General features: G+C 31.1%; 1 protein-coding gene across 9 annotated transcripts in view; it reads left to right on the top strand.

Annotated features, from left to right (window-relative positions):
• Positions 1–20,145, top strand: part of LOC149886187 (uncharacterized) — a 55,884-nt gene that overhangs the window by 18,002 nt on the left and 17,737 nt on the right. For 5 of the 9 annotated variants that reach the window (XR_016454208.1, XR_016454209.1, XR_016454211.1 and 2 more), the window contains 3 exons: positions 7,937–8,072; positions 18,017–18,043; positions 18,889–18,962. Coding sequence is in view for 4 of the 9 variants with exons in the window: in XM_090093354.1 (XP_089949480.1) it covers positions 7,937–8,072; positions 15,090–15,136 (183 nt within the window). In the remaining 5 variants the exon portion in view is untranslated. Of the gene's footprint in view, positions 1–7,936; positions 8,073–15,089; positions 15,765–18,016; positions 18,044–18,888; positions 18,963–20,145 lie in introns of those variants that run through there. The other 4 variants (XM_090093353.1, XM_090093355.1, XM_090093352.1 and 1 more) reach the window with 2 other exon arrangements.

Raw genomic sequence — 20,145 nt, forward strand, 5'->3', positions numbered from 1 at the left:
TCTTATATATACATTTCACAACACCTTTAATTTAACAAGACATTTCACCATTTCATAAACAATCAAATCACCAACTTATTGATTTAATTCATTATTCAAACTCTCGACAGGGTCCAAAAATACCAATAAGTTAATGAGTTCAGGCTTTCTAGGTTTTGAAGAACCAGTTAGACCTTAGGCTTTAGCTCTCTTTTTTAATTTTTTTACCGTTGATGATTTACACGCACCACAAGGAGCTAGTGGATTCAATAAATTAATCACCTCAAACTTTTTAAGTTTTGAATAACCACTTAGACCTAAACATTTTATTTTAATTCGCAACTCTTTTAACTTCGTCATTTTTAAAAGTCTAGGCATTATTTTTGTTAGCAACAGAAATTCTTATGTCATTTTCATTTTCATGCAATAAATGCTTTGCTCCACGAATCCTTTGGATCTAGTTTTAATAAAATATTTATTGTTCCATACACGACCATCCCAGAAAGATATTGTTCTAGTTCCTTTACCTACAAGTTTAGAAGCTCCGTACAAGCTAAGAAAAGTAAGTTGTCCAATTTCTGCAGACTTTAATAATCACGATTTTTGATTTTTTTCTGCATCATAAAGCCAAGAAGAAACGGTTTTCAAAAAGTATTTACCCATAGAGTTTACATTATAGAGTTCGAAGGATGTAAATTTTATACTTTGAATAAATCTTTCATTTCCTTTTTAACTATATGTGACCTAAATTTGAAGTTATTTTCTCCTAATATTTTCTTTCATTCTTTTTGGTCTTCCATTTTTTCCTGTAATTAAAAGATCCATTATTCGATAACAGTAATATATCAATAGACTCTCTACGGTAAGATTTTTTAGCTAAATTAGAAAAATCTGTGCAAAGGAAGCTCTTACTTCTTAAGGATGTCTTAAGGATGTTAAGGACTTCTTAAAGATGTCTTAAGAGCATTTACATTTTTCTATCTCACCTTACTATAATACAAACATATTATAAAAAAAATTTATCGCACATGCTCATAAAACATCCTCATCGTTTAAATATGGTAGAACATCGTTTAAATATGGCAGAACATTTTGATGAAACAATAGAGACCTTTTTATATCTCCCACACACCAGTTTAAGTATTTTATTACTATATTTATATAATGTATTGTTTTCAAACAATATTGGATCATCTAGCTAAAATCTTTTGAACTAAAGAATATGCAATCACATGATATCTCAATCTTATCACTTTCAAATACTTCGCTTATTCTAGGAAAATCTCTATAAAAATCATAATCACATGTATCACATTTTATACTACTCACAAGTAGGCTTTCGATTTCGTAAAAAAGTGGTATAAATCTCTATTCCATCTTTCAAATAAAGAGAAATCATCTTTATTACAAATAATTTACACTAATTTTTTTCTATCATTTTTTCATTTAAGAATTTTTAATAGTTGTATCATATATGCGTTGTATACCTAAATCAGACTGTAAAGATCTGCAATACAACACAAAAGAGTTGTTTAAATTTATAAATGATAGTTTAATATATTCATAAGTTCATTCATAGCTGCATGACATTCTTTATTAGGCCTTACATAAACCATTAAGTCTGAGTGAAGCATTCCAAAATCATTTTCACCACGTAAAGTTTGATGATATTCAGCGATTCATCATCTAATTCACCTGACTCATTGATTCAATATCTGATTCTTTAGTACATCTATAACACAAAATATAGTTTTTTCAATATATTTATCTCTGATATTTTTCAGTTTAGAAATATAATCTTCAATATTTTTGTTTTTTCCATTTCCTATTTTTTATATAAAAATCTCATTCTTTAAATCAATTTCTTTCGCAAAAATATTTCGTATAATATATATGCTTTAACAATTTAAATACTGCAGATTACGAATCATGTCTAAAACAAAAAATTGAACGTAGAACTTTCTCAATAACATTATTTTGTTTGTTACTTTTATATAAAAATTCCGTACACAGTTCATCTCCAAAATCTTTTTTTATAGACTCATTTAGCTCATTATTAGATTGTAAAAATATCATTTTACTCATTTAAACATGTAATTTTATCTTCATCAATAACTAACCTTTCAAAAACATCGGCAAAATCATCATCCCAGCCGTCACAGCAACGCGATATATTACGTGTTGTTTCTGTTGCATGTTTAATACCCGCTAAACAATAATACGTTTCAAGAATTGGTATTCAACCTAAGATATAAAATAGAATTATTTAGCGAAACACAAATTATAATTGTTATATATTTTATAGAATGTTCTATTTTTATGGATGCTTTCACCATTGCAGAATCGTAGAATACTATTAAAATAGATATTCGTAACTGTAGTAAAACCAGTAAGAGTTGTTACGGCATAATTTGTCTGGCAGATCTGTCGACATATTTTGATCATAATTTGTCTGGCAGATCTGTCACCACACAGGTAGTTATTTCAAGGGTGGTCATGGGATGTCTTGGCAGTTTTACAATAAAAAGGGATATTTTGTTAATCTTGGTAAATGAGGTCGGGATTTTGAAATCTGAGCTTATTTTGTCGCTAGGAGTGGTCAAGTCCAGGTGGTCAGGGGTTGTCAAGACGGTATATTCTTTATTTTTATCTATTTTATGAATTTAATTTCTTTGATATTGTAAATATCGTGATATATGATATATATATATATATATATATATATATATATATATATATATATATATATATATATATATATATATATATATATATATACATATATATGTATATATATGTATATATATGTGTGTGTGTGTGTTTGTGTATTTATATATATATATATATATATATATATATATATATATATATATATATATATATATATATATATATATATATATATATATATATATATATATATATATATATATATATATATATATATATATATATATATATATATTAGGGTGATCCAAAAAAACTTTTTTTTACTTTTTGTTATTCCTAAGGTCTAAATGTGTTCATTTATGAAAGAAAACATTGTACCAAAAAAATCAGCCAAATCGGTTAATATTTAGAGGTCGCGCTGGGGCGATCTTTATACCCCTCTAAAATTGGAATTTTCAAAAGTTCAGTAAAATATTGACCTTCGTTTTCTGTGCACATTTCGGTTATTTACCGTTCGATTTTAATAAAATAAAAACGAAAACAAAGCTCTTATTACGCATAATAATTTTTGTTAAACAACATTTCCTTTTTAAATGCATATTAAAGCGGCAAAATAAATTGCAAACTAAGCCAAATTTCATTATATTTTATTATATTGGTTTATTATATGGTTTAGTTCAGTTCGAGACTTTATCGAGAGTGTTGTGATTCCTGAAATAAAATTACAATAGTTTATCTATTTTGCTTGACTAATAATATTAATTACAGTATTTTAAGAAAGTGATATAATTACGTGTTTCAACGAAACTAATTTTGTTTGGAAATATAGGTGACAACAAAATATATTTTCATTCATACACTGTATTAAAGAAAATTTAAAATGGCTGCAGTCGCAAAGTCAACACGCAGTTCTACAGCAAAATGGTTAATTGGTCAACCAATATCAATGCTTTCCCATCTTAAGCTTCCAACGATTTTGGAAGTATTAAAATGTTTTTTCTTCCACCATGAGGTGAAAGGATTGAGTATACATGAAAGTTCGGTAACAGTTATCAAATCAACTTGTGAAATTTGGGAAAAAGCTTAAATTCCTACAATTCGAAAGGATAATGCAGTTACAAGGCTTGAAAAATTTCATAAAGAATATACGGATCTATTAAAAGACAGAAATAAGAAATCAGCTGTTGCTAGAAGCAAAGTAACAGACTTTGAAAAGAGAATTATGAAACTTTTTGATATTGCGCCAACTAATGTTTTTGATTTAATAAAAATTGCTGAAGATCACGATTTCCTCATAGATCAACGAGATGATAGAAACATGGTCTTGGGTTCCATTGATAAAGATGATGCAGAGAAAGAAGAAAATAAAGTTTGCAGAGAGATAAGTTTGGATAAACGTTTGCAAAAAGAAGCGTTAAGGAAACAACACTCTGAAGAAGTAGTTGTTCTTGAGAATTCAACTTCGCCTTCAAGTTCTGCTTCAAGTAGCGATCATGATGATATCGTAGTTTTGAAAGGAAAAGATGATGTTGCAGAAAGCTCCGGTCTGAAAAGGAAGCGTTCTATAAAAAAAATTATTACCCCTGAAGTTGTCGCTTCCTTAGATAGAGGAAAAGTAAGCAATCGTGTGGCAATGCGAACTATAGCAGCTACAATGCAAAGTTTAGGAGCTCCCATTGAAGAGTTCTCTATATCTGTTACTACTTTTCATAGGGCAAGAACTGATTATCGTGAAACTCATTACAATGAAACGAAAGAAAATTTCAAACCGGATGTACCTCTCGTAGTTCATTGGGATGGGAAAATTATGGCAGACATCGATAGAAGTGGAAATGTTGAGCGTTTGTCAGTTTTAGTAACAGGGCGTGGTGTTGAAAAACTTCTGGGAGTGCCAAAACTTTCTGATTCAAAAGGAGAAGCCATTGCTACTGCAGTTGTAGCCTCCCTCCATGAATGGGACGCTTCGAATCTTATTAATAATCTCTGTGGCATGTCGTTTGATACCACAGCTAGCAATACAGGATCTGAGAAAGGTGCTTGTAATTTACTTGAAGAAAAATTAGGAAAAGAATTATTGAATTTAGCTTGTCGTCATCACATTACTGAAATTGTTGCAGGATCTATGTTTAAAATTTATTTTCCAACAACGTCCGGACCAGATGTTGCTATTTTCAAACGATTTAAACAAGCCTGGAAGAATATCAAGAAAGATGATTTTAGCCCAACAGTGCAAGATGAAGAAGCTGAAAGATATCTTTCAAACGTCTCGATTGAAAAAAAATCGTCTATAATTAATTTCTTAAAAAAATGTTTGCAACCACGAGATGATTATAAAGAACTTCTTGAATTATGTCTAATATATTTAGGAGAGCAACCTCCTAGTGGAATAAGATTTAAAGCACCTCGAGCCTTCCATCATGCTCGGTGGATGGCAAACTTATTTATTCAATTAAAATATGGTTATTTAGATATCAGTTTAAAATGGTGCAACATGAATTAAACGCAGTAAGAGATATTAGCATGTTTGCTGCGTTAATATATGTTCGACAGTGGTTTACTGCACCACTCAGTGCCTCGGCCCCATTTAATGATTTAGATTTTCTAAAAAATATTGAGGAATATTGTGAAATGAATGAAAATATAGCGACCGCTGCAACCAAGGCAATGAAGCGGCATCTATGGTATTTAAGTGAAGAACTTATATCTTTGGCCTTTTTTAGTGATGATGTAGAGATTGAAGTTAAAAGAAAAATGATAACTGCCCTTCAGCGTCAATGCGTAAACAATAATAGGCCATCAAAGAAATTAGCAGATATTACAAATGTAATGAGTAAATCCCTTGAGGACTTTGTAACGTGTAAATCATTTTCATTTTTTAATTTCTTAAATATTGACATTTCCTTTCTTGAAGAAGATCCTTCAAAATGGAAAAACAATGAGTCGTATGCCGACTCTAAAGAAGTAGTGAAGTCTCTTAAAGTTGTTAATGATTGCGCCGAAAGAAGTTAGTACAAGACTTTAATGCTGTCTTAACAAAAGATAAAGAGCAGCAAAAGTATGTGCTAAATTTAGTTGCAGAAAACAGGGCTGTCTTACCAGATGCAAAAAAATCAACATTGAGTGCTAAACAAACCAGGCGACAATGAGCAGCTATTGTTGTTTAATGTTGTTTAAGAAAAATTATTATGCGCAATAAGAGCTTTATTTTCGTTTTTATTTTATTAAAATCGAACAGTAAATAACTGAAATGTGCACAGAAAATGAAGGTCAATATTTTACTGAACTTTTGAAAATTCCAATTTTAAAGGGGTATAAAGATCGCCCCAGCGCGACCTCTAAATATTAACCGATTTGGCTGATTTTTTTGGTACAATGTTTTCTTTCATAAATGAACACATTTAGACCTTAGGAATAACAAAAAGTAAAAAAAAGTTTTTTTGGATCACCCTAATATATATATATATATATATATATATATATATATATATATATATATATATATATATATATATATATATATATATATATATATATATATATATATATATATATATATATGAATAGTGAATATTGTGATATTGTGAAAAATGTACAATAACATTTAACTTTATTAACATAAAAAAATACATATTACTATATAAATAAGAAACTAGTTGATGTTATACATAAACTACTCCATCTTGGCCTACTCAGGTAGAATGGAGTCTTTGTCCTTTTCTCTGACTCCTCCTCATTCTGGAGACCTTAGGATTGGAGCTGCAAAGAGGACTCCAGTTGCTCCTCTGACAGAGATCCAACTGGAGTGACCTTTATGATTACAACCTGATGACTGTGTGCCAACATCTTGTGTACAATCTGGGGCATATGGTACCATTTGTACATCAGCTCTTCATCAACACCTAGAATCTCTGCTGACTCTTGATAACCCCTAAAAAACCTCCTAGCAGTATTGCCATTATTGGAGTTTCCAGATCCTCCTGACTTTGGAACATCAACATTGATACTAAGACCACCCCTCAGCGCAACCTGAATCTGTTTGTTTTTTTTTTTGAGCTTTAGTAGTTTTTTATTCTCTCCCCCCCCCCCCCCCCTCCTAGCCTGGCACTTCTTAAAATCCAACCGGATGGCTATGTGAAGGAGGCACTTCATGCTCCTTATCCACAAATGAAGGGTGGGCAGCCCATGTTTAAATCTAATATCTGGAAGATCCGCTGCAACTCTATAAATTTTCAGGTCATTTAGGTTGGAGCTGCTCAGGCCTGCAAATGCTGCAACTTGTAGTAGCGTCAGTCACATTAAGAATGATGGCAACTTTTCCATCAACCATGGTCTCCTCTAGCTCGTGGTAGATCATGAATCCATCCAAGCTTGTAGGGACAGCCTGGAATTCCTTGAAAAAGTTACTCTCCTCCACCACAACATGTTTGCTCTCCTTTATGTATTGAAACCTGATTCATAATGAGATTTTCAGCCCTGATCTCTAAGCCAACAGACTCCATCATGCTTAGGAATATGATTGAGAAGCTTTTGCAAGTTAACTGAGGCATGCCCACAACAAAACTTGAATTTAAGATAATAGCATGAGATTTAATATATATTTAATTTAATTGTGTAATATATTTAATTGTTCTAATAATCGCAGGGCTTAGTTAATTGTGTAATGTTCTTTCTATTTGTGTATTATTACTTTAGCACAAATAAATTACTGTGCCCAACTATCTACTTACCCACTGTCCAGAAGATGGGCCAAAGCTTCAATGTCAGTGTTGCACTAATGCTCAGTTGTTGAGCCATCTATCTGGAAGATTCTCATCTTCAGAACTTAAGCATCCTGCTACCTCCCCCCCCTCCTTTAATTTGTAGTAGCAGGCCATGAGGACCTGCTCCACAGATTTTTTTTGCATTGTCCTCCTTTGCCCTCTTCTTTTAGGTCCAGGATGTTGCCTCCTCAATGATCTTTTCGGCCTTCCTCCCTTATATCAATTTAAATGATTTGCCAAATATTAATTGATAGTTTAGTTAATTTGTTACGGAAATTTCTCTTAATTCCTCCTCCCCTGTGCTATTTTTACAATACTTGCCACACACACACACACACACACACACACACACACACACACACACACACACACACACACACACACACACACACACACACACACACACACACACACACACACACACACACACATGTATATGAGTATTAGTCACTTTAAATAACAAATTATAATTATATTATATTTGATTTACCTCCTTCATTAACTTCAATTTTCTCCTCTGTCTCCAGGTCTTCCAACAACCAGTATCAATTTTCCATAAAAAACTTTTCCCTCTTCCTACCAGAGTTGGTCCAGCGACGATTGAACCTCTTCAGCCAAGCCTTGGCAACCTCTTGCGCCAGTCCGATGTCCTCCAGCAACAAGGTATTTAACTAAATACCCTTGGTAAGCTGGTCAACCTGACCTGTATCTTTAGCTTCGAAAATGCAATCCGTAATAATATTGTTCATTATGGTACAAAATACTAGAGAAAAGTGAAAATGTAGATTAAACTTAACGCATATTTGACCCAAATTTACCGCATTTTCTTGTAAAACATTAAATATTTATTAAGGTCTATGAAGTGATTATTTTCTAGTTAAATGAACAAAACACGTTTGACTCATTTAATCTTCTGGTCAGTAACCAGTTACCTGGGTATCCATTTCAGTTTCTAAGGTAGAACTTTTTAATTTATTAGAATTTGTTATAAGAAAAGAAAAATAGTTTTTCACTTTCACAATAAGTTTTGTACATTATAATTTTGTTTTTTCACTACACAGTAGGTGGGTACCCGATTATCCGGTTATTGAATAAATGGTGAAAGTTTGGTTATTGACCAGACGGTTAAAGTACAATTTTCTAATAGAAAAGCACAATTTTTTAAGAGAAAATGACATTTTAGATGAAAAAGTTACTTAGACGACCTACATTAAATTTAAGTTGCCTGCTAGGTGCTACTTAAATTAGTTTTTATGCTGTGAATGGCGTCTTCCAAGATACTAGAAAGCAATTAGCGGGTGCGTTTAAAATAGCCATAGCTTTATGTGGTCTTCTAACGGTTATGAGAATTTACTAGTTGGATCTATTTAAAGGCGCTAATAATATGTCGCGGCTCTAAATAATATATTAAAGGAGTTGATATTGTAAATAATTTTTGAATTCATTATTGTCTTTGGGAGAGCTTTAATAATTCCCCACATTTACGAGATAAATAACTCTAAAACCGTTGTTTATGCGTCTTCTTCAATTTTTTTAGCCAATATTTATGATTGGTATCATTTATAGTAAAAGGCCTAGCACCTACTGTGCTCAGGTGAGCTCAGAAAATTTAGTATTAAAGTTTTATATACACACACACATATATATATATATATATATGGGAGTATTATTTAAAGTTGATCTCATGTGTTGCCTAGTGCGGCCTAGTGTTTTTCTGCCTGTGTAAAGTTAAGTGTTAAAAAAAAGATCGAGCATTTTAAAGGATTCTATTGAAAAACACCTTGAAAAAATGCAAGTAGAAAAAATAAGTTTTCATCTTTCTTCTTCTTATTTCAATATGTAGTGTCTATGGACTAATATATCCCTTTACAGTATTAAAGTATTCTAAAATCGTTTTTCTGACTTTTCTTTATTATATGATTTTTTCTTTATGACCAATATTTGAAAATTAACATTGACATTTCCGTGGTAAAATTCATATACTGAGCTTTAAAATAGTAGGGAAAAATTCAGTTTTAGAGTGCTGGGGGTCCCTAGATTTCATTTTAAAAAAGAAATTACCCAAATATAGAAGATGGTTTTGAAGGGTTTTGGTCACCCCTGGCCCACTGTTCAATGTTGCAAACTTCATCCGAAACACACCCCGATACCTTAGCTATTTTATATTTAGGAATTCTTCTACAAGGTGGAAGGAAACGAAACAAAATGTAAGGGCTGTAACAAAACATACTTGATCAATGAAAGCACCACAAATCCTTTATGGAACCATTTGAAAATAGTCCACTTGAATTTATATAAACAAGAAGAAAGTAAAAACAAAGAAAAATCAATATATCCGGGCCTTTTTTTTTTCTTTGCCATTACAGCAAAGAATATGTCCACAAAATACATTCCTCTTCTTTTGAAATCTATCCAGAAACAAGTAAAAAACATTCTCAATACAGACTAGTAAAATCTTGATGGAGAGGCCTTCGCATCCGACGTGTGGTGATCACACCAATTTGTTTTTCATGAACCTTACACTCCACTACGTAGATTCAAACTTCCAATTAAAGTTCTTCTTGGTGAAAATATCCTACTTCTCTGAACAGCGTACTGGCGACAATATTGCCAAGAAGCTTAATGAATCTATCAACAAACTTGAACTTGATTTTGGAGTCAAAACCTGGATAACAGTCGACGGTGCAGCTAATGTCCAAGCAGGTGTTAGGAAATCAATTGGGGTTCAAAGTGCAATTTGGTGTGTTGTCTAAATCTAGTTGTCAGTGGTGCTGTCGATGATAAAAGATATCCGAAGTGGTCAATTCTCAGCCACAAAATAATAAAATTAGTAGGTCACTTCAACCAGTTCTCTCAAATTACTATGACTTTAGTTAATTCTACCAAAGTCTTAAATAACTCCAGAATGAAGCTAGTGCATAGATGTCCCACAAGATGGAACTCTGACCTCCTTCCAATGGAGTCTGGTGGATCTTCCTCCGGCGATGCACTCTTTAAAGAATCCGAACCCTACTGTTTCTGGAGATTGTAAATTGACAGATCTTTTGCCAACAGAAGATAAAGTGGAATCTATTCAATCTGTCATCCGGCTTCTGAATGGCCTATCAGAATTCTCCGAGAAATGCAGCAACGAAAAGAATGTTAGCATCTGTTTTGTTATCAATTGTGTATTCAATATTGGAGGAAGATTAGCAAGGGAGATGATCAAGCTAAAAACTAAGGTGTCATCAGAGTTGCTCACTACTTCAAAGAAGATCTAAACAATAGATTCAAAGAGGAACTGATGAATAATGAATTTTTCATTGCTCATTTTTTTGCCTCCTCATCCACAAAGCATATACCCTAACAGCAAGGGCATATCTTTGTGGATGAAGGGGCAAAATTTGAAGAAGTCAAAACTGCAGTAAAGAAAGCTATGGAAGAACTGTCAGAAAAAGAAATTTTGGCTAGCCAAAGCACTTTTGCCTTCAATTTTGAATGATAAGGATGATGACAACTTTGATTTCAATGAACAACTGAGGAAGAAAGTGTTTGGTGCAGATTAAATTGATCCTGGAGGCGAAACAAGCACCTAGAAAGCCATTTCAGCTAAAATTGCTGTGTGTTTTAATGCAAAGCCAGTTCCAGCAAATACAAATGTACTGGAATTCTGGAAGCAAAACTAGTACATTTACCTAAAAATCTCAAGGCTGGCTATAAAAAACCTCTGTATACCTGTTGCATCATCAAAATCTGAGAGAATTTTCTTAACAGCAAGAAGCATATATAGTTCTAGAAGAATCGACCTTCAATCTCAAAGGTTGAGATGTTGGTATTTATGAAAGAAAACACTAAGCAACTCAATAAAATTCAAGACGTTGTGTGGCTAGGAAATGATCTTGGAAACACTTTTAATCTGATTTTGACATCTTTTTTTACTTCTTAACATGGAAATCTTTTCCTTTGATTGTACATTTAAATATTAGAAATAAATAAAACTGAATCTTATTTCAAAAGCATTCCTTGTTATGAATCCGCATAAATACGCAAAAATAATATCGGATCGGATTACAATTCGAAAAAAAAAATTTTTAGACTGCAATCAGATCCGGAGGTATCGGACGAAATTAAAATCCGAAAAATTTTAACAACTTATTTTTCGATATATTATTTTCGGATCAAATCAGTCCGTAAATAATTTGAACCGATCTGTAAGGATAGTTCGGTGCGCAATCCGACAATCCGATCAATAGTAATGGAATCGGCGGTCTCTGGTCTCAGATATATATGACAGATAACAACTCTGAAACCAATTACAAAAATACGCGATGTTTAAAAGTTGATTAGTTGCTGTTAAAAATTACAGCTGCTTTACTTTAAATTTTCAAAATTATATAAAAAATTCAAAAATTAAAATCATATTTCATAAAAATAATTTTTACAGATATAAATGCATTAAAACTATTGTTTTTTTAGCTGGAAAAAAAAGTCAATAGTTTAAAGTTTTTTGAGAATAATTTTTTTAAACATGTTTTTTTAGGTAAATTGATTGTTATTTTTGAAGGTTTTTATATAATTTCGTTTCTTTTGAGTACCAGGTTGACATACTTTAGAAAAACTTTTTTTTTCAATACATTAGGGACATGTCATATTCTTAAGGGTCTTGAGCTACCCCTAAATATATTTTTTGTTCAAAAATATTTTAAACCTAGTGTTTTAGTATTATATAGAACAAATTAAAGGGGTAGGAGCAGGTTTTTTTAAAAATGTTGTTTTAAGAGTCACCCTCATTTATATATGTATGTATATATATATATATATATATATATATATATATATATATATATATATATATATATATATATATATATATATATACAGTATTGGACAAAACATTTGCAACCAACATCGAACAATGCTAAAAAGTGTTCCTAATTTTACATGTCTTAAAAACGAAACGAACTATACTACCACAGCAAACAGTTCAGGAGTCTGGAGTCATAGCATGCCATGACATGAGCAATCAGCTGACAGGTGACAGCACACAGGCAGAATTTCGTTGACAAGTGCCATTTTGCAGCGGACAAAACAAGTGCAACTTTTTTGGTTTGTTTCATTTTCTTAAGTCTGGTCCGTGTCAACGTCACGGAAGTTTTTTAATAATTAAAGGAAGTATCCAGAAGTTTCCAGAAGCATGCAGAAGCTTCCAGATGTTTCCAGAAGAAGCATCTGGAAGCATCCAAAAGCATCCAGAAATATCCAGAAACATTCAGAAGCATCCAGACGCATCCAGAAGCTTCCAGAAGCATCGAAAAGAAGCATCTAGAATCTTCCAGAACAGGTTCACACAGGTTCATTTTACTATATAAGAGACATGTAAATCGACATGTAATTCAGTCATTATATGGAAGTCAATCAGTCAGTATTATCAAGACAGTTTATCGAAGTGAGTTTCATCAAAGTGTTTTATCGAAGAACATCAATACAAGAAGTGAAATACAATAAGTGTTTCATTACATCGATACAGTCCACATCCAACCAAGACGTTGTGTTCCACAGAGCATTATTGTATCATCACAAGGTAAATTTAACACGGTAAGCCTTGAGAAGCGTGATTATTTATTTTTATTATTTTTATGACTTCAAGTGCAAAAATGGTTCCCGACAGTCTTGGATTGGAACTAAGAAAGAAAATTATTGGCGATTACGTAAGTGGAATGCCACAAAAAAGTATTTGTGATAAATATCGCGTGAAAAAATGGACCGTATCAAGACCGTATCAAAGGTGGAAGACCGCGTTCCACCACTTCTAGAGAGGATTCTATGATCGTCAGATCCGTCAAGAAGGATCCCTGGATATCATCAGTCGAGATACAAAAGCAATTAGAGCTGCCTGTATCGGACCGAACAATCAGACGACGTGCTGTTGAAGCCGGATTGTTTTCTCAACGCCCTGCAAAGAAACCGCTGATTTCACTAAAAAACCAGAAGAAAAGACTCCTGTTTGCTACATCTCATATTGACTGGAATGTGCAGAAATGGCGAACTGTCCCGTTCCATGGTGGAGGCAATGTAATGGTCTGGGGTTGTTTTTCTGCTAACGGTGTAGGTCCAATACATCGAAACGATGGAATAATGGACCGTTTCATGTATAAAAATATCCTGAAAGATGTTATGTTACCTCATGCTGAATGGAATATGCCAATAAAATGGGTTTTTCAGCAAGACAACGATCCGAAACACACTGCAAAAGTAGTCAAGCAGTGGTTTCAAGACAACCACCTATCGGTGATGGATTGGCCGCCTCAATCTCCGGATCTCAACCCTATCAAGAACCTGTGGGAGATCGTCAACTGCAGAATTAATCGTGAAGGTGTTCGTAGTAAGGATGAAATGTTTGAACAAATCCCAAAGGCCTGGGCAGCGATTCCACAACGTTTCATTGATCACCTGATTGAATCTATGCCTCGAAGATGCAAGGCTGTGATCGACAACAAAGGATTCGCCACGAAATATTGATAGCGAAATACAGCTTGGTCAACATTTTGTCGAGTTGCACTTGTTTTGTCCAGAAGGAAATCAACTTTTTTTAATACTTTTGATTAATTTATTAATTTTCGTGTACAAATAATGAACTTTGTGATGAATAAAACTTGAAGAACTTTGTCTCTAAACAGTTACATAGTTATTTCTCTAAATTGAAAAAATGCAGCACTTTAATATAAAGAAACTAAATTAGCATTATTTGGTTGCAAATGTTTTGTCCAATACTGTGTATACATATATATATATATATATATATATATATATATATATATATATATATATATATATATATATATATATATATATAGTTTTTTTTATTTCAGACTTAAATGTGTCATTGAAACTTTATTTTAAACACGTGTCAGAATTTAATAAAACTTTCGTAAAATCAATGTATTTTTGGTTCTACGTGTTTGTTCAAGATATAAGTTCTATACTTAATCCTCACTTAATATGTTCTTTAAATCTTATAAGACTCGTATTTAAAACCTAATAAACACGTGTTTGAAACTTTATAAAAAACGTGTTAAACTCCGTTTAAGCTTCCAGTGAAATCAACGAGTTTTTAGCTTACGGCTGGATCGTGACGAAAACGTGTCTATAAGGGTTTTAATTCCGAAAGTGAAACTAGATGTGCCGGATGGGTTATTTCTTTTTAAACGCATAGACAGACAGACAGACAGACAGACAGACAGACAGACAGACAGACATATAGATAGATAGATAGATAGATAGATGCAAAAAAATGCAAAGAATATATTTATAACATTCAATATCTCTCTACTCCATTTTTAATTTTATCAAAATCAGTTTCTATATTAGATATATAAGATCTTTAGACATTTTTGTTGCATGAAAAACACTATTACGAGAAGTATTTTTAGATACGATTGTTCTATAAATCTAATTCTGTTTCAAAATATTCTTCCATTAATACTTAACATATCCATTCCCTCTACCATCTTTTTTAAAATAAACACTAATAAAACACTAAATAAAACACTAAACTGTAAGCACTAATGTCAATAAAATAACATACATTACTATGTATTTGATCTGTGTAGTAAAATATTGAATACTTTAAGTATTTTTGTATCTATTCAGAAGATGGTAGACCATAACTAATCAAAGTAACACTTTTCTTTTTGCTTTTAGTACAAGCTGCCCATGGTGCTTCACTACATTCACTAGAGTCCGAGTGAAAAATATCACATTCCTTTTTTCTTGGCTTTTTAGATATTGGATCTCGTAGATATACATCTCTAAAGTATTTTATCATTGGATCACTTGCTGCTTCTTTAAGATAAAAGTTAGATAATGGTTTGTTATCTAACAAAACTTCACCAACTTTTATTCTTATTTCTCTAAATGTTATAATATTTTGTATAAAAAAGTAAAAGTTAAATCATATTCATGGATATTATTCAATATTCAGGACAATATTTAGGATCTAAACAAACGTCAAAGTAATCCATTATTGCCTAGAAGTATTAGTGGTCTAAAATCTGGGTGTGGTAAAACATCCTGATTTACCAACATACCTATTAATCTACTCATTAATCCAGAATGGTTGGAATGTAATAGTTTAGGAAAAAGTTATTTTCAGCCAAAATATCGTATTGCAAAGAAATTGTTTGAAGAAAAATTACCAAAAGAAACGATTTCACGATTTTCAACAATGATGATGCAATAATTCAACGAGCTGTCTACGTTTATTCACTAATATAGGCAACAGCAAAAGAAAATAAGCAGCTTAAGATTATTGAATGTAGTAATCTTGATACAATGCCTTTTGTTCCGAATATTAGAGAAATATCATCAAAAAAAAAAGCCTCGTCATTTTTAATCCTGTAATATAAGAGAAGCAGAACAAGTGTGAAGCTTATTTCACTCGTTGAAGACCTAGTAATGTGGGTTGTATCTACCTTGCTCAAAATTTTTTTAACCTTCCAAAACAAAAAGTTCAAGAGAATGCAAATTTTATTTGTCTATTTCCACAAGATACAAAATGTATTAACCATACTTATTATGATCGTGTTAGTTAAGACATGCTAATCATACAACAGTTATATAAACATAACTACAGTTAAAAATACAGCATAAAAGGAAAGTAATGCATATTGTATGGTCTGATAACAAGACACAATTCTGAACTAAATTTAAACTTCCATTATAGTTAGACAAGAGTAAAAAATATTATTGTGAATTGGTTTAGCATGGAAAAATGCTACTCCTTTCCAAACGTTAACTATATAATTTTTATAGAATAGTCATTTTTATACCAGAAGGTAATTATGAGTTAAAATCTATTTTTGATGCAATACAAAAACAAACGGAGATAAATGGTTATAAAATTTTATTGATTAAAAAGGTTCACTGAGAATACATATGACGCCGATAAGGGGTTATTTGGTCATGAAGAAGGAGGATGGGATAAATATATTTGTATTAGTTCAAAGTGGATGTTTTTTCAGGAACTACTAGCAATTCTTTATCTAATTGGGAAGTGGCTCTGGATGTAATGGAACACCAGTAACTGGTTTCAAAACAAAAGTGAATGTTAGTGTTCTAAATCAATTGATATGTCTATTTATTTATTGAAATGCTCATGGTGAAGAAAAAGTCATGGTGGAACTAGCTATGGTGTAATGGAAAATAATTACGCAGTTTTACTGCACGATCATCTACTAGTAACATTCAACATTTGGAGACTTAGATCCGACAGGTTTTGTACCGTTAGACGGTGATGTGCAACTATTTGTACTTCCTTTATTCCGATGAATATTTTAAATTCATATAAAAAAACAATTTGTGCTAGATATTTGGTTGATTATTATCAAATTATTATTTAGAGCTTCGTTCCGTAGATCCTTTTGCTCTCGCACTCTGCGTCATGGCGCAGAGCACTATAAAATAAAATTATATCTCTAATAATAAAAATGAAAAGTTTATTCAAAAGCAATAATTTATCACATTTGAATGAATGTATTGATTTTTTATTTCTTTAATGGGAAAATCCTATCAATCCATATGAATTAGAAGCTCTCTCCATTAATCTGAAGTATCTTAAATATAAAGAGGTTAAATACAAACTTTATATTTGAATACAAAGATTATATTTGCAATGTATTTACTTGTCGAAGAAACAGATGCATTAGTATAAGAAAGTGGTATCATTTTAAAGAAAAGTATCTGAAATGCTTCTTGCATAAACACGTTTAGTGATTATTCAACTGTAGCATTCTTGTGAAATATTTATTCACTTATGGTATTATCTAATAGATTTTCAGAATAAATGAGAACATTATTTAAGCTTAAAAACCCGACGGTGCAGTACTAAACATGAAAATAGTAATGATATATTATTAAATGGAAATAACATATCAAAAATATATTTCAGATTTAAAACTAGAATAAAAATCATTTTAAAGATTTTTTTTCAAATTAGAATTCATAAGAAATTATCACTTGTTGATGGTTGGTTAACGACCATCATTAAAAAATGCACTAATAACAAAAGCTTAATACATCTATTGCAATTTCAGATACTTTCAGTGCTAATAAAAGGTTAAATTGTATCTACTTGTTTATAGTTGCTAAAATGGTTGAAATGTAAAAATTTGATAATTCTATCGCAATCACAATACTTGTTTAGTATAAGAAAGTGGCCTCATTTTAAGGAAAAGTATCTGAAATGCTTCTTGCATAAACACGTTTAGTGATTATTCGGCTGTAGCATTCTTGTTTAATAATTATTTAGCTGAAATATAAAAATTTAATAACTCTGTTGCAACCACAATACTTGGTTAAATTGATTGGTCGGATGTTCGATTTTTTTGCCGCTTTTCTTTTACCTGCGTGTAAAAACTAGAATTTCGGATTGTTAACCACTCAAAAATATATTTCTGTGGATGGGTTTTTTATGGTAAACACTTAATCAAAAAATAGGGTGAGCCAGCCCTCCTTTTTATACCACTCCAGTTGATAAGAACTTTCTCAGTGATTTACTTATTTTATATTTTAGGTTTCTTCACTTTACTCATATTATATCTATTATTTTATTTGATTTTAATTATTTTTAGTTGTTGTTCTGGTTTGGAGCAAAAAAGGTTTGACATGTTTTATCACTTGGATTGCTTTGCAGTTAATAGTTGTTAATATCAAAATATCATCTTACTCTTGTTATGTTCTTTGGAACATTTATCTTCCATTAACTTCTTACAATTTTTTTTTTTTATCTTCTATTTCCATTTAATGAACTTTAGCTTAACAAAAAAGTTAACATATTCTTTATTGGCATTTTTGAATCGACTTTGAAATGGCATTTAAAAAAAACATTATCGCGAAAATTTTTCAGAAAGCTTTGCAAAATGTATAGTAATTTAAAACAAACTGGGTGAAATTTTTTGCTTTTATGGATACATTCAGTTTTAACATTTTAATGGATAAAAATATCTTTTTCATGATCACTTAAAATGTAAGAACTGTAAAAGTTAAGAATTACCTATTATATATCAAAGAACAGCTAATATACTTATGTCATTTAAACGTTTAAAGGCAAAACAATTTTTATCACGAATGGAATTTCATGGGACAATTAACCTCGTTAAAAATAGATTGCAACATTGACTTTCGTTTAAATGCTTCTAAGAAACATTTAAAGTTATTGCACTTCATTCACTTGTCTTTGGAACAGATGTGTTTTTAAGATGCGTTACTTTCAGAAATCATACAAACCATCAATATTATGTAATTTTATATCTTTAAAACTATTCTTAAAAAAGTTCGAACTGCTAAAGTCAGTTGTTATTTTTCTAAAATTATAGTTATGAAAGAGTTTCATTTATAAACACGCTTTGTTATCTCTGTATTTTTATAAAAAAAAGAAGATAACAAACATAATTAAATGTTCACATAAATTTTTTTGTTTTATTTTCTTTTTACTAAAATAAAGACGTTCTTGGGATGCATCATTTTATTTGGTTGCGCACTTCCTATAATACCAACATCGGCATTAGTTATGAACAGGTAAGTCGTTTTTTAATTAAAGTTTTAACCATGACTTATTTTTAAAAGTTCAACTAAGTAGAACTTAAAAATTGAAGTATAAAAAAAATGTCTGAAATGTTTAATAATGTATTAACCTGGCTTATTTTTGTATTGCTTTTGTTGTTCCTTTCATCGTTAAATTTATAAATGATTGGTGTTATGCATCAATGTGGTTCACCCAAATAAGAATTGTTTCCAAATGATTCGCAATGTTGTTTAGCACTAAATAAGTATTGTTTTTTCAGCTAAATTTAACTTCAAAATGGCATAAAGTTATGGTAAAGAAGAAATCAAACGAATCTAATGAAAAAATACAAACAAAATACATTTTTGATTAGTATCATAAAAATCCATAAGCTATCACAGTATCTATGTAATAGTTTCAAAAATACTTTAAGATATTTTTTCCATATTTTCATATTCTTATTCTTCATTTTGTTAATGTTAAAAATCAATAGCTAAACCAAATGTCTCATTATTATCATCAAAATCTAACTTATTTACCGATCATAAAAACTTAAAACAATCTCCAGCATCTTTAGGGATCAGATTTATAACGTCTTTAAGATATTTACTCTTTTCTATAGATGAGACTTTTCCATTTGGTTATTAGAACGGTACCGCGACTTGAAGTATTGCTTTTCGTTGTATAACAGCTTTTCAATATTGACTTCTAACGTTTTAAAATCATATTTTTTACCCTTCATTAATAATGCACTGTGTTCTGATTTATATAGATATATTTCACAGCTGAGACACTTCTTAATCTAGGTCACTTGGCCATTTATAATCCAGTTGACAAACTTTTTGACAGAAGTGAAATCTTCATTTTGATACGCCAACTTTAGTTTATTTTGTGTTCTACAATTCTCCATTACACGGACATAGTCTTTTTCGGTATAAATGCGTTTTGTTACTCTTAATGCTGATTCTTCTATGAATATAGAGTCAGTAAAAAGTAAACTAAGTCTTGACAACAGAAACCGAAAATATTCAGCGGAAGAAGAACAAGTTTAATGCTGCAACTTTGTCCTCTATACAAATCTAACCAAATCTAAAGTTCAAATAATTAGGCTTTGATATGTTCTGAAACGTTTTTATAAAAGATCTAACTTTCTATTTGCCCCTGACTGCTACATAGTCTGTATTTTAAAACTGCCAG

The sequence above is a fragment of the Hydra viridissima genome, unplaced genomic scaffold, assembly GCF_058129835.1.
Source record: "Hydra viridissima isolate aposymbiotic clone 2 unplaced genomic scaffold, HvirCarnegie_v1 scaffold_7, whole genome shotgun sequence".
Taxonomy (NCBI): domain Eukaryota; kingdom Metazoa; phylum Cnidaria; class Hydrozoa; order Anthoathecata; family Hydridae; genus Hydra; species Hydra viridissima.